General features: G+C 41.0%; 1 protein-coding gene and 1 pseudogene across 14 annotated transcripts in view; both read left to right on the top strand.

Annotated features, from left to right (window-relative positions):
- The window catches only part of LOC147338011 (protocadherin alpha-C2-like), a 196,890-nt gene that overhangs the window by 122,761 nt on the left and 57,649 nt on the right, over positions 1-16,480 (top strand). Inside the window, exon 1 of one of the 14 annotated variants that reach the window (XM_086313934.1) lies at positions 1,888-5,342. The exons of 11 other annotated variants lie outside the window; for them this stretch is intronic. In XM_086313934.1, the coding sequence (XP_086170060.1) occupies positions 2,964-5,342 (2,379 nt within the window). In that variant the 5' untranslated portion in view covers positions 1,888-2,963. Of the gene's footprint in view, positions 1-1,887; positions 5,343-6,432; positions 8,944-9,215; positions 12,650-16,480 lie in introns of those variants that run through there. 2 more of the 14 variants (XM_086313861.1, XM_086313954.1) reach the window with 2 other exon arrangements.
- On the top strand, positions 13,222-15,806 carry LOC147338016 (protocadherin alpha-3 pseudogene; annotated as a pseudogene).

The raw sequence follows: 16,480 nt of genomic DNA on the forward strand, positions 1-16,480 counted from the left end.
AAAGAAGAGGGTGTAACTCCTGAGTTGGTGCTACAGAGAGTTTTGGACAGAGAAAAACAGTCTATGATTAAGCTCACACTGGCTGCCATCGATGGAGGAACACCTGCTAAATCCGGAAGTATGACGATAATAATCAATGTGTTAGATATTAATGACAATCCTCCGATTTTCAGCCAAAGGTTGTATAAAGCCAGAGTCTACGAAAATGTTAAAATAGGCACATCAATAATAACACTGAATGCCACTGATTTAGATGAAGGACAAAATGGAAAGGTGATTTATTTATTCAGCAAAGTTGGTCGTGGGAAACCAATAGATGTGTTTTCTATAAATGAACAAACAGGGACTGTAACGAGCAAAAGGAATATTGATTTTGAAGAAAATAATGCTTTTGAACTTCAAGTACAAGCCAGTGATGGAGCTTCCTCGCCTATGAGTTCGCATGCTAAATTACTGGTTGAAGTATTAGATGTTAATGACAATGCACCTGAAATTTCAGTCACATCACTGTTGAACACTGTTAAAGAGGACGCATCAGTTGACACAGCCATTGCTCTTGTTTCAGTATTTGATAAAGATGGAGGTAAAAATGGGATGGTGACATGTAAAATTTCTAATAATGTTCCTTTTAAATTGGAGTCAAATTATAAGAATTCATATTCATTAGTTGTGGACAGTCCTCTTGACCGAGAGACTGCACCTCAGTACAACATCAGCATCACTGCTATTGATGAGGGCAGCCCACCTCTCTCCAACACGAGTGTTATAACTGTTCATGTGTCAGATGTAAATGACAACAAACCTCAGTTTTCAGAAAGTGTGATCAACATCTACGTGAAAGAAAACAGTCCAGTAGGAGCAGTTATTAAAACAGTGACAGCAGTTGATGCAGATATTGATCAAAATAGTCAGGTGAGCTATTCCTTTTTACAAAGCAGCAGTGACTCAGTGCCACTATCTACATTATTAAACATTAACTCAGAGACTGGTGATATAATCAGCCTGCAGTCTTTTAACTATGAGGAGTTAAAAAGTTTCAACTTTAAAGTTCAGGCCACAGACTCTGGTGTTCCTCCGCTCAGCAGTAACGTCACTGTCAACGTTTTAATCCTGGATGAAAATGACAACAGTCCCACGATTCTCACGCCATATTCTGAGGACGGCTCCGTTAACAGTGAGAACATCCCCTATTCTGCTGAAGCGGGATACTTTGTGGCAAAGATCAGGGCTGTAGATGCAGACTCTGGATACAATGCACTGCTTTCTTATCACCTGTCTGAGCCCAAAGGAAACAACTTGTTCAGGATCGGAACCAGCAGCGGGGAGATCAGGACTAAGAGGAGAATGAGTGACAATGACCTCAAAACTCACCCCTTGGTGGTCTTGGTCTCTGATAACGGAGAACCCTCCCTGTTAGCTACTGTGTCTGTTGATGTGGTGGTGGTTGAAAGCACGGCTGAAATCCAGACTCAGTTCAGACATGTGACTGTAAAGGAGGACAGCTTCTCGGATTTGAACCTGTACCTGCTGATCGCCATTGTGTCGGTGTCCGTCATCTTTCTGCTCAGCCTCATCACTTTAATAGCAGTCAGATGCCACAGGACAGACGGCACTTTCAGCAGGTACAGCGCCCCCATGATCACCACCCACCCTGACGGGAGCTGGTCTTACTCTAAAGCTACTCAGCAGTATGATGTGTGTTTCAGCTCAGACACACTCAAGAGTGACGTGGTGGTCTTCCCCGCCCCGTTTCCACCTGTAGATGCAGAACTGATCAGTATTAACGGAGGAGACACTTTTACCATGACTCAGACTTTACCTAACAAAGAAAAGGTGAGTCCATGAAATTTTTAAATACTTGGACATTGTCATTGCTCGTCATTACAGTTTCAATGGTCCTTTTTTTTCTTATCTTAGCCGTGGTGTATCTAGTGATTTAAACAAGAAATGTCAGATGCTGTGTATTTGATGATGAGTTCTCATCTAAATCACAGCTGTCTATCGGTTAGATATTTCAACGTGTAGTTCACCATTTGTGGTCCTGTGTTTTTTCCTTTTTCTTTTTTTCTTGAAGATCTTAGGATATGTGTGTACTTTGACTGATAAATTGACACATATCTTGTGCAGTGTACTAAAGGTTATCATTGCTCTTCAAGGTTGAGTTGTGATTTACATATTCAATTGAGCATTTTGAATAAAAAAAATTCAGTTATTTGATTTAATTAAAGAAAATATAGAGAAAATATTAACGAATACTGAATGTGTATAAAAATGCAACGTTTTTGTTTGTGTCATTTTTAAAAGGGAGAATATGCTAATGTGGGCTTTCTCCATTTTTATGTCTAAATTAAACTGGTTTTGTAACGTGAAAATCACTCACAATGTAGCTGTGATGATGCTCTAATAAACACAGAAACATTCAAATTAGGAAAAGAATATAGAAAAAAAGTGTTCGGATGATTAATTAATATCCCTCTTTAATTTTTTTTGTTGTTTGTTTGTTTGTTTGTTTTTTAAAATCTCCTTAATCGCAATAAGACGGTTCATTTTTTACCTTTACTTCTAAGTTAGCTTCCAATAGAAATAGTATTCATAAAAACACAGAATACCAGAATGGCATATATAATCATGATGGCAACGTCTTACACTGGGGTTAATATTTGACTGTTCGTTTATGAGGGTCAAGTGTATTAAGACGTTTGATAATGTGGGTAGTTCTCGCAAATGTCCACACGGGGACATTGCAGACTTTTCCATTTAAGCTTCCTCTTTGAATGCCTCGGGGCTCCTCCCAGATTCAAATGACGATTATGTTTATCAGGCAATTCAGACAAAGAGAATCAGAGGGCGAAAGAGAACGGTACGAGAAACGCTGATATCCTGCCATAGACCTATTGATTTTTTTCTGTTTATGCCGTTACACACCGTGTCAATTTTTATGCTTTTTCTTGTTGAACATAATTATGACTGGACCGAGCAGATCGAGCTGTGTGTGGATATATCTCGTCTTCGTGCTGCTGGATTGTTACTCTGAAACGGTTTCTGGGCAGCTCTCTTACTCCGTCTCAGAGGAGGTGAATCTGGGGACTGTTGTCGGAAATGTCGCGAAAGATTTGAGCATTAGTATCCAGGATTTGGAGCCCCGCATGTGTCAGATCGTTGCTGGATCAAAGAAGAAATATTTCGAGGTAAATCTAAAAACTGGAGCCCTCTATGTTAACGAGAGAATAGATCGAGAGGAGCTTTGCGGTGATGAGCCCAAATGCTCACTCAGTGTAGAAGCTGTTATTAATAACCCTCTGAAACTGTACCGTATTGAACTGTTAATATTAGATGTCAACGATAATTCCCCTTCATTTGAACGCACGTCGCAGGTAATCAACGTAACTGAGAACACGGCAGTAGGGGCAAAATTTCCTCTGCATCAAGCTAACGATGCGGACAGTGGGAAAAATTCCGTAAATACCTACAAGCTGAGTCAAAATGAATATTTTTCATTGACTACACATAAAGAAGAAGGTGTAACTCCTGAGTTGGTGCTTCAGACAGTTTTAGACAGAGAAAAACAGTCTGTGATTAAGCTCGCACTGACTGCCATCGATGGAGGAACACCTGCTAAATCCGGAAGCATGACTATAATAATCAATGTGTTAGATATTAATGACAATCCTCCGATTTTCAGCCAAAGGTTGTATAAAGCCAGGGTCTACGAAAATGTTAAAATAGGCACATCAATAATTACACTGAATGCCACTGATTTAGATGAAGGACAGAATGGAAAGGTGATTTATTTATTCAGTGAAGTCAGTCAGGGGAAAAAAACTAATTTGTTTTCTATAGACAAACAAACAGGAACTGTAACGAGTACAAGGAATATTGATTTTGAAGAAAATAATGCTTTTGAACTTCGAGTGCAAGCCTTTGACAGCGCAGTTTTTCCCATGAGTTCACATGCTAAATTACTGGTTGAAGTATTAGACGTTAATGACAACGCACCTGAAATTTCAGTCACATCACTGTTGAACACTGTTAAAGAGGACGCATCAGTTGACACAGCCATTGCTCTTGTTTCAGTATTTGATAAAGATGGAGGTAAAAATGGGATGGTGACATGTAAAATTTCTAATAATGTTCCTTTTAAATTGGAGTCAAATTATAAGAATTCATATTCATTAGTTGTGGACAGTCCTCTTGACCGAGAGACTGCACCTCAGTACAACATCAGCATCACTGCTACTGATGAGGGCAGCCCACCACTCTCCAACACAAGTGTTATAACTGTTCATGTGTCAGATGTAAATGACAACAAACCTCAGTTTTCAGAAAGTGTGATCAACGTCTACGTGAAAGAAAACAGTCCAGTAGGAGCAGTTATTAAAACAGTGACAGCAGTTGATGCAGATATTGATCGAAATAGTCAGGTGAGTTACTCTTTTTTACAAAGCAACAGTGACTCAGTGCCACTATCTACATTATTAAACATCAACTCAGAGACTGGTGATATAATCAGCCTTCAGTCTTTTAACTATGAGGAGTTAAAAACTTTCCAATTTAAAGTTCAGGCCACAGACTCTGGTGTTTCTCCGCTCAGCAGCAACGTGACTGTCAACATTTTTATCCTGGATGAAAATGACAACAGTCCCACGATTCTCGCACCATATTCTGAGGACAGCTCTGTAAACAGTGAGAGCATCCCCTATTCTGCTGAAGCGGGATACTTTGTGGCAAAGATCAGGGCTGTAGACGCAGACTCTGGATACAATGCGCTGCTTTCTTATCACCTGTCTGAGCCCAAAGGAAACAACCTGTTCAGGATCGGAACCAGCACCGGGGAGATCAGGACTAGGAGGAGAATGAGTGACAATGACCTCAAAACTCACCCCTTGGTGGTCTTGGTCTCTGATAACGGAGAACCCTCCCTGTCAGCTACAATGTCTATTGATGTGGTGGTGGTTGAAAGCACGGCTGAAATCCAGACTCAGTTCAGACATGTGCCTGTAAAGGAGGACAGCTTCTCGGATTTGAACCTGTATCTACTGATCACCATTGTGTCGGTGTCCGTCATCTTTCTGCTCAGCCTCATCACTTTAATAGCAGTCAGATGCCACAGGACAGACGGCACTTTCAGCAGGTACAGCGCCCCCATGATCACCACCCACCCTGATGGAAGCTGGTCTTACTCTAAAGCTACTCAGCAGTATGACGTGTGTTTCAGCTCAGACACACTCAAGAGTGACGTAGTGGTTTTCCCCGCCCCGTTTCCACCTGTAGATGGAGAACTGATCAGTATTAACGAAGGAGACACTTTTACCAGGACTCAGACTTTACCTACCAAAGAAAAGGTAAGGCTGAACCTTAGATAATGTAAGGTGAGCTGTAACATAAAATAAAAAATTTCTACTTCATGTTTTGATCAAAAATTTAGTTAATTTTCCATTTATTAATTTTATAGTGTATTCATATTTCATAGTTTTTGTATCTGTGTTTTATGTCAAAGGGTAAAAAAAAGTGTTACTGTAGAAATCTTTACGGTAAAAGCTTAGATATGAGCTATACAATATATTTTGAGGGTTTCTGGAGAAAACAAATAACTTTTAGCTTGTTGTCATTCAAATGGTCTGTAAGGGACTGTTCGCTGACATTTCCCCTGGGCTCTTTTTGCAGTCTTTAGAACATCTGGCCTTTGACATGATAATTTTGCCAACAATCACCAGTCATTTTGAAACAAATCACAGAAAAGTGAAATGTATCAAACAGTAACTAAACTCACTGTATACCTGAATATAAATGATCAAGATTTAAAATAAGCACTTCCATTTAACAAAACTTAGAGTCAGGTTTTGTGTTGTTTTGTTTTGTTTTTCAAGCAGCCTTGATATAAACTTTTGTTTGTAAATATACTTGTTATCCATTCACTTTTAAATTAAATTAATATACAATAATATATTTTTTCTTGGATTAAAGCTGTGGCTAGAAGTTAAAAAGGTTGAAAGCATAACAACAGAAATCACATTTTCAACTATGTCTATTTGTTGACTTATGAAGCCTGTTTATGTTATCATTTGTAATTTGTTTAGAAATAACCAAGGCTCGGTTCTGAAAGTCTTTTAACGGCGTGTCCCTTGGTATAAGGTCAAACAAATAAGGAGTGCCTGCATCAACATAATGATACTCTCTCCATGGTTCTGAAATATGTGGCGATTACATTATACTGTACTATTAGGATCTCACAATATAAAGAAAGAAGGTGTGAGTGACTCGATTAAGAACAAGTCTTATTATTTCAAACACAACAGCAGGATTTGATTGCATTCATTCCTTAACTGTAGTTACTTAAAATGACCATGGGGCGACAGTCTAGACCGTAATACCGCCGGCTGATCGCTGATGGTTGAAGGCCCCTCCCACAATAGAAGGATCATTTTGTCTGTGCTTTGTTAGGATGAGAGGCAGGACGAAGTGGGGAGGCTTGAGAAAAATGCACTGGCATTTACTTTAGTCTCACAAAATACATTTCGCCGCCAAAAAGCGAAAAACAGACCGACATAAGGATCTATGTTGTATGGAATTATGTATCTGCCGAGAAGAAAGGCGTCCTTCGGGATATATCTAATGCTTGTTGTCTTGGAGTATAACTGGGGAGCGGTATCCACTCAGCTCTCATATTCCGTGTCTGAGGAGGTGAACCTGGGGACTTCCGTTGGAAATCTCGCCAAGGATCTGAACCTAAATGTACAGGATCTGGAGTCACGTATGTTTCAGATTGTTACTGGATCAAAAAGGAAGCATTTCGATGTAAATTTGAAGACAGGTTTTCTCTACGTGAGTGAGAGAATAGACAGGGAAGAGCTCTGCGCTAAAGCTACAAAATGCACAATAAACGTGGAGGCTGTGATAAACAATCCGCTGAAACTTTACCGTATTGAAGTCAATATTCTTGACGTAAACGATAACCCCCCGTCTTTCAGTGCCAAATCTCAAACTATAGACATTGCAGAGAGCGTGTTGCCGGGAGCTACGTTCCCTGTGCTGTCGGCTTACGACGCCGATGTGGGGGGAAATGGTGTTAACACTTACAAGCTGAACCAGAATGAACATTTTTCTTTAGCGGTGCACAAAGGGGACAGTGTTTCGGCAGAGATAGTTCTTCAGAGAGCGTTAGACCGAGAAAAGCAGGCTGTAATTAAACTCACACTGACGGCTATAGATGGAGGGACACCTATTAAATCAGGCACGTCAGAGATCATAATTAATGTGTTGGATATAAATGATAATATCCCAACTTTTAAAAAATCATTGTATAAAACAAGTATTAAAGAAAATGCACCATCAGGCACTACAGTAGTAACAGTGACTGCAACTGATGCTGACGAGGGTGCAAACAAAGACATCGTATATTTACTTAATTCGAAAGATCAGGATCGTGTATTAGAAATCTTTGAAATTGATTTGCAAACAGGAATAATAACAGTTAAAGGAACTATTGACTATGAAACAAACCCTGCTTTTGAAATCCGTGTGCAGGCTACGGACAAAGGCCAACCTCCGCTAACAGCACAATGTAAAGTACTCGTAGAGGTGGTGGATCTAAATGACAATGCCCCCGACATCACCGTGACGTCACTGCTCAATACAGTTAAGGAGGACGCTGAAAGTGGCACTGCTATTGCACTTGTTTCGGTTCTCGACGAAGACGGGGGCAAAAACGGTGAAGTCAAATGCGAGATATTGAATTCGGTCCCCTTTAAATTGGAGACAAATTATAAAAATTATTATTCTTTGATCATTGGTGGCGTTCTAGACAGGGAACTTGTGTCGCACTACAATATCACTATTAAAGCTACTGATGAAGGCAGCCCCCCTCTCTCTAGCACCAGTGTAGTTACTATTCAGGTTTCTGATGTAAATGATAACGCACCGTTGTTTGGAGATACTGTAATTAATATATATGTGGCAGAAAACAGTCCTGTCGGGACTGTTTTAAAAACTGTATGTGCAACTGACGCTGACGCTGGCGAAAACGGGCAGGTGAGATATTCATTAGTCAGTGATAACGCAGGGCCGCTCTCTACAATGATCAGCATTAACTCAGAGACTGGAGGCATAGTCACTCTACAACCTTTTAATTATGAGGAGTTGAAAATGTTTCAATTTAAAGTCCAGGCCACAGATTCTGGTGTTCCTCCGCTCAGCAGCAACGTGACTGTTAAGGTCTTAATTCTGGATGCAAATGATAATAATCCAACAATTCTCGCTCCTTACTCTCAGCACGGCTCCGTTAACAGTGAGAGCATCCCCTATTCTGCTGAAGCGGGATACTTTGTGGCAAAGATCAGGGCTGTAGACGCAGACTCTGGATACAATGCGCTGCTCTCTTATCACCTATCTGAGCCCAAAGGAAACAACTTGTTCAGGATCGGAACCAGCACCGGGGAGATCAGGACTAGGAGGAGATTGAGTGACAATGACCTCAAAACTCATCCCTTGGTGGTCTTGGTCTCTGATAACGGAGAACCCTCCCTGTCAGCTACTGTGTCTATTGATGTGGTGGTGGTTGAAAGCACGGCTGAAATCCAGACTCAGTTCAGACATGTGCCTGTAAAGGAAGACAGCTTCTCGGATTTGAACCTGTACCTGCTGGTTGCCATTGTGTCGGTGTCCGTCATCTTTATGCTCAGCCTCATCACTTTAATAGCAGTCAGATGCCACAGGACAGATGGCACTTTCAGCAGATACAGTGCCCCCATGATCACCACCCACCCTGACGGGAGCTGGTCTTACTCTAAAGCTACTCAGCAGTATGACGTGTGTTTCAGCTCAGACACACTCAAGAGTGACGTGGTGGTTTTCCCAGGCCCTTTTCCACCTGTAGATGCAGAACTGATCAGTATTAATGGAGGAGACACTTTTACCAGGACTCAGACTTTACCTAACAAAGAGAAGGTAAGGAAATGCTGCTCTGAATAAGTAAGATTTTTGTATATCACTGAATGTCGGATAATGAATTAACAGATCTGTTAAATATGTGTTAAATATACGGTGGCCCTGAGAGGCCAAACGGACTGCAATTTAAGAAAACACCAGCAAAAAGAAAAACACTACAAAAGCACACAAACACAACGGAAATAGGAAAAATTAAAACGGAAATAGAAAAAAAACAGATTTCCAAAAGCACAAGGGAAGTGTTTCTGGGGAGACAAGAACCCGACGGACCAGTTGGAGGAACCCAAAACAAGCTAGGTGTGTTTTATCATGATTCCTATAATACTGATGATGGATTTTTAGGCTAACACGCTTACCTCTTATCTTTTCTTTCCTCACAAAACCGATAGATCCTCCACTTCTTTTAAGTGTCTCCCAGCGCAATTCTTAGCATATTTTGGTTCCTGCAACTGGTCCGTCGGGTCATTGTCTCCCCAGAAACAGTTCCCTTGTGCTTTTGAAAATCAGTTTTTTCGTATTTGTGTTTTCGTTTTTCCTATTTCCTTTGTCGTTTTTCCTGTTTTCTTAAGTTGCAGTCCGTTTGGCCTCTCAGGGCCACCGTATAAATATAATAAACGTGTCAGAGTAAGTCGGTAAATTGTTCTTAAGAACGTTTACAACTTTTAAAGGGCATCCTAAGATTTTTATTGGTTTACGGCCACATAGAGATTAGTGGCATATAGTTTAATAGCTGTATTTTGGTAAATCGGGTACTAATTATGTTTAGCAGTTGAACCGCATGCATTGAAAGTGCACTGAACCGCTGTCCATGGTGCTGGCAGCAGCTTTCTTCTGTTTTGTCTCGTTATAGTCTGGTGCTGTCCGTTGTGCTGAATATTGGGCGGTGTACAAAAATAAAGATGAATAATAATTTTAAAAAAAGATAATTAATAATGCAAACGAATTCATTAAACTGTATATGTCATCCAAAAAAAACGTAATTTGTGGATTATTCTGCATGGATTTTAATTCTGTTATACCTTATATTAAAAAAAAAAAACATCTTATATTTCGGGCCATGTAACCGAATACAGAAATGCCACAAGATGCCGCTAGAGACCATGCAAAAAAATATAGTCGTTGGCGTTTAGAAACTCCTCCTCATTTAATGACGAAAAGATGAAACGTCACCATCTGGCATTGCTTTGTGAAAGAAGCGCACAGACGATCAAGGCCCTAATGAGTGAGGATCCTTGGCGAGAGTGGATACATGAAGGGATATTTTTCATATTTGGCGTTTCTTTCCAGGAAGTATAAATCAGGATTTCATACTTTTGTATAAACAGCGATGGCTGCTCGAAGACAATGGGATAATATTTGGAGTCTGTTTTTCAGCCTTCTTTGTCTCTGTGAATGGTCCGTGGCTCAGATATCCTATTCCATTTTTGAGGAGGTGGACAAAGGCGCTGCGGTGGGAAATCTAGCGAAGGATTTAAATCTTAGTGTGCAGCAGCTTCAGTCAGCGGGTCTTCAGATTACATCTGGGTATAAACCCCCGTATTTTGATATCAATCTTGAATCTGGAGTACTTTTAGTTAGCGAGAGAATTGATCGGGAGGAGCTATGTCCTAATACGGTAAAGTGCTCTTTAAATATCGAGGCCATACTGAGTAACCCTCGCAGTCTTCATCGAATTGAAGTTGTAATCAATGATATTAATGACAATGCCCCGTCTTTTCAAGAAGATATATCTACAATTGATATGTATGAGTCCTCATATGTCGGAGAAAGGCATCCATTGCCGATAGCGCATGACCCAGATGTTGGCGCTAACTCAGTGAAGACTTATAAATTGAACGCGAATGATTATTTCTCTTTAGATATACAGAGTACTGGCGACCAGAGTGTGTCTGCTGAGTTGGTGCTGCAGAAAGCCTTAGATCGAGAAAAACAAGCTGTTATTGAGCTCACTCTGACTGCGATAGACGGAGGAAAATCTCCCAAAACGGGGACTTTGCAAATACAAGTTAATGTTCTGGATGTGAACGATAATTCACCCGTGTTCAGTAAATCTCTCTACAAAGTCCAAGTAATTGAAAATGCAAATATTGGCACACCGTTACTAACACTCACTGCGAGTGATTTAGATGATGGTATTAATGGTCAGGTTGTCTACACATTTACAGAAAGAGGACGTTTAAACCCTGATGACAAATTTTCCCTGAATAATAATACTGGGGAAATTACTGTGCGAGGAAATATTGATTATGAGGAAAACCAAGCATTTGAGATCCGCGTTCAAGCCCGAGACAGAGGAACTCCTCCTCGCAGTGCACATGGCAAAGTTTTAGTTGAAGTCATTGACGTTAATGACAATGCTCCAGAAATCTCAGTGTCTTCAATCATGAGTTCAGTGAAAGAGGACGCCGAAATAGGCACAGCTGTTGCTATGGTGACTATCACTGATCAAGACGGGGGTAAAAATGGCCTCACAAACTGTAAGATAACGGGTTCTGTGCCATTTAAATTAAAATCCAACTATAAAAACTATTATTCTTTGCTAGTGGACAGGCTTCTTGACAGAGAGACTGTTTCCCGATATGATATATATATTGTAGCTACAGATGAAGGGACGCCCTCTCTGTCCAGCACAACTGTTATCACTATTCACGTTTCTGATGTAAATGACAACCCTCCTAAATTCCCGAACGCTCCAATTACTCTGTATGTGAAAGAGAATAGTCCGATTGGAACTACTATTCATAAACTGACAACAACAGATCTGGATTTAAATGAAAACGCAAAATCAATGTATCATTTAATTAGCAGCTCTTCCAAGACCATGCAAATGGCTTCAATGGTAACTGTTAATTCAGAGACAGGAGATATAGTCAGCCTGCACTCGTTTAACTACGAGGAGTTAAAAACTTTCCACTTTAAAGTTCAGGCCACAGACTCTGGTGTTCCTCCACTTACAAGCAACGTCACTGTCAACATTTTAATCCTGGATGAAAATGATAATACTCCAACAATTCTCGCTCCTTACTCTGAGCATGGCTCCGTTAACAGTGAGAATATCCCCTATTCTGCTGAAGCGGGATACTTTGTGGCAAAGATCAGGGCTGTAGACGCAGACTCTGGATACAATGCGCTGCTTTCTTATCACCTGTCTGAGCCCAAAGGAAACAACTTGTTCAAGATCGGAACGAGCACCGGGGAGATCAGGACTAGGAGGAGAATGAGTGACAATGACCTCAAAACTCACCCCTTGGTGGTCTTGGTCTCTGATAACGGAGAACCCTCCCTGTCAGCTACTGTGTCGATTGATGTGGTGGTGGTTGAAAGCACGGCTGAAATCCAGACTCAGTTCAGACATGTGCCTGTAAAGGAGGACAGCTTCTCGGATTTGAACCTGTACCTGCTGGTTGCCATTGTGTCGGTGTCCGTCATCTTTCTGCTCAGCCTCATCACTTTAATAGCAGTCAGATGCCACAGGACAGACGGCACTTTCAGCAGGTACAGCGCCCCCATGATCACCACCCACCCTGACGGGAGCTGGTCTTACTCTAAAGCTACTCAGCAGTATGACGTGTGTTTCAGCTCAGACACGCTCAAGAGTGACGTGGTGGTCTTCCCCGCCCCGTTTCCGCCTGTAGATGCAGAACTGATCAGTATTAACGGAGGTGACACTTTTACCAAGACTCAGACTTTACCTAACAAAGAGAAGGTAAGGGTAAACTTTCTTTTCTGAACCTTTTAGGTCAACCGTAGCATAAAAAAATTGCACCTGTACTTCACGGAGACACTTACAAGGACCCAGGCTGAACCTGTTAAAGCGGTATTTAACATTTCCAGTTGTGTTATTTCATTACAGAAATTAACCAGTATATTAAGTACAATTTGGAGAACATTTTATATTTTCTGTTTTATTTTCGTTTTATACATACACAGTGTGGATTCGGTGGTGTGTATATGTGTTTTTTGTTCTGTTCATTATCAGACGAAATCAATCAACTTGTGAATTTAATTTACATATAGTATTAAATTAATTTAGTAACATTTCAGATGCATTTTACCAACAGTAAAAAAGAAGGTGAAATACTAAGAATCGCTCACAAACATCCGTTGACTATTTATGAAAGAGATATTGTGACAGTTGTGGCAGATGTCCACGTGGTGGCGCCGCAGACTGTGACACTGAGATTTCTGTGTTGTAGTTTCGTGCTCCTCCCAGTTGTACAAGAGGATGTGGCTCTCCGGGCTTTTTGACAAAAACGGCAAGGACGGTGCGAAAGGACCGAGGGTGTATATATTATTTTGTACATGTAGGTGTACACTATAATTTAGCGCATATCTGAAAGTGTATTTATAGTAACTATAGAAATTGTGAAAAGGTGACCTTGTTGGGATCTGCGTTTCAATTACGTTGTGGATTTATGCATGTACCAATGAGGATGTCTATTGTTTCATATCTGGTGCTTGTGCTGCTGGAGTGTTGTCGGGAAGCGCAATCTGTGCAGCTCTCATATTCCGTGTTTGAGGAAGTGGATGTGGGGACTTCTGTGGGAAATATCGCTAAGGATTTAAATCTCAGCCTTCAGGAACTGGAATCTCGCATGTTTCAGATTGTCAGCGGCTCGAAAAGAAAATATTTCGAGGTAAATCTAAAAACCGGTGCTCTCTATGTTAATGAGAGAGTAGACAGAGAGGAGCTCTGTGCGAAGACCCTAAAATGCACAGTCAATGTAGAAGCTGTGATAAACAATCCTTTAAAGCTCTATCGCGTAGAAATAAATATTCTAGATGTCAACGACAACGACCCGTTATTCACGGAAAGGTCTCAGATTATAGACATAGCAGAGAATACTCTGCCTGGGATGAAATTCGCTTTGTCTGAGCCTATTGATGCAGATGTGGGGAAGAATATGGTTAACGCTTTTAAGCTGACGCCGAATGAATATTTTTCTCTCGCTACTATCAAAGGCGGAGAAAGCGTCTATGCCGAACTAGTCTTACAGAAAACGCTGGACAGAGAGAAGCAGCCTGTGATAAATCTCACAGTGATTGCTACAGATGGAGGGACTCCATCCAGATCTGGCACGTCACTAGTTATTATACACGTTTTAGATATAAACGATAACCCACCAGTGTTTAGTACCCCCTTGTACAAAACTCGTTTATTCGAGAATACACCAATCGGGACAAATGTGATTACACTAAATGCAACAGACGCAGATCAGGGAACAAACGGTGAGATAATGTATTCTTTGAGAAGTAAAGGGCAGGATCGTATATTAGAGATTTTTCACATTGATCCTGTAATGGGGGTGATCACAGTCAAAGCTAATGTTGATTATGAGGAATATACAGCGTTTGAGATCCGCGCAGAAGCTAACGATAAGGCCCAGCCACCGATGTCTGCTCACTGTAAGGTGCTGGTTGAGGTAATAGACGTAAATGACAACGCCCCGGCGATAACAGTGACGTCACTCCTCAGCAGCGTCAAGGAGGACGCAGGTGTAGGTACTGCGATAGCACTTGTATCCGTACTCGACCGCGATGGAGGTAAGAATGGGGAAATTAAATGTAAAATAAAAAATGATGTTCCCTTTAAACTAGAAACCAACTACAAAAACTATTATTCTTTAGTCGTTGACGGGGCCCTTGACAGAGAAATTACCTCCCAATACAACGTTACAGTTTCAGCGACCGATGAAGGGAGTCCGCCCTTAATGAACACAACTGTGATTACTATTCGCGTTTCTGATATAAACGACAATTCGCCTAATTTCTCAGAATCGGTTGTTAATGTCTACGTCAAAGAAAACAGTAAAGTTGGGGAGATTATTAAAAGGGTAACTGCACATGATGCGGACACTGACCGGAATAGTCAGGTGAGATATTCATTTTTAGAGAGTAACAGTAAATCAGTGCCGGTGTCTACAATGGTAAACATTAACGCAGAGACTGGAGACATAATCAGTCTGCAGTCTTTTAACTATGAGGAGTTAAAAAGTTTTCAGTTTAAAGTTCAGGCCACAGACTCTGGTGTTCCTCCGCTCAGCAGCAACGTGACTGTTAACATTTTAATCCTGGATGAAAATGATAATAATCCAACAATTCTCGCTCCTTACTCTGAGCATGGCTCCGTTAACAGTGAGAGCATCCTCTATTCTGCTGAAGCGGGATACTTTGTGGCAAAGATCAGGGCTGTAGACGCAGACTCTGGATACAATGCGCTGCTTTCTTATCACCTGTCTGAGCCCAAAGGAAACAACTTGTTCAGGATTGGAACCAGCACCGGGGAGATCAGGACAAGGAGGAGAATGAGTGACAATGACCTTAAAACTCATCCCTTGGTGGTCTTGGTCTCTGATAATGGAGAACCCTCCCTGTCAGCTACTGTGTCTATTGATGTGGTGGTGGTTGAAAGCACGGCTGAAATCCAGACTCAGTTCAGACATGTGCCTGTAAAGGAGGACAGCTTCTCGGATTTGAACCTGTATCTGCTGATTGCCATTGTGTCGGTGTCCGTCATCTTTTTGCTCAGCCTCATCACTTTAATAGCAGTCAGATGCCATAGGACAGACGGCACTTTCAGCGGGTACAGCGCCCCCATGATCACCACCCACCCTGACGGGAGCTGGTCTTACTCTAAAGCTACTCAGCAGTATGACGTGTGTTTCAGCTCAGACACGCTCAAGAGTGACGTAGTGGTCTTCCCCGCCCCGTTTCCACCTGTAGATGGAGAACTGATCAGTATTAACGGAGGAGACACTTTTACCAGGACTCAGACTTTACCTAACAAAGAGAAGGTAAGATGCTTTCAACCACTAATTCCAGTTAAAGGGATACCACCCCTGTCTGTATTTTGATACCCACACATAGCATAATACTGTAATGTCAGTGTACATGGTTTAATGCAAAATTCGTACATTCATACAGAAAAGTAGATTACATACGTTTTTATTAGTGTAATGCTGCAAATATGACTTCCCTCACTGAAGTATTTTCTTAATCAATCGACTATATGAAAAGTGCTGGTCTAACACAGTAAATAACTAGTAATTATATGGTCTGAAGCTGCATAATGGGAAAGGCGCTCTCCGCGGTGCTGATTTCTCTTTGTCTGCGAGTCTTTCGTGTTTAGCTTCATGTCCTAAAATAGCTTATCTGTGAGTCTCAACACCATAAACTTGTATAAATAAAATTTTGAAGTTACATGCCCATAAATGATCAGCTGGTCCATAATTTGTACCATATAATTTACAGTACCTAATATGTTCACCTGGAAAGGCAAAATCGTTGGTTTTATAACTTGTAATGTTTTAACTGAATGTGAAGATTTTCTCTTTTCTAATTAACAAAACTCTTCCCTGATTGCGTAGTTCCAATTTACCTGGCTTTTTTTAGTGTGCACGACGTTTTCTGCAACACAAAAAGTTAATATCTTATGACATCTGATATTCGTGATCCATTTCTGGTGTGTTTGGGAAAACAAACAATCTCTAAATATTAAACTGTTGTCGATAAAAGGAACACTAGATGTCGCCCAAGA

This window comes from Aulonocara sp. 'chitande type north' Nkhata Bay, linkage group LG2 (genome assembly GCF_057382095.1).
Source record: "Aulonocara sp. 'chitande type north' Nkhata Bay isolate Kocher_YH1m ecotype deep benthic linkage group LG2, A_spYH_male_GT1.1, whole genome shotgun sequence".
Taxonomy (NCBI): domain Eukaryota; kingdom Metazoa; phylum Chordata; class Actinopteri; order Cichliformes; family Cichlidae; genus Aulonocara; species Aulonocara sp. 'chitande type north' Nkhata Bay.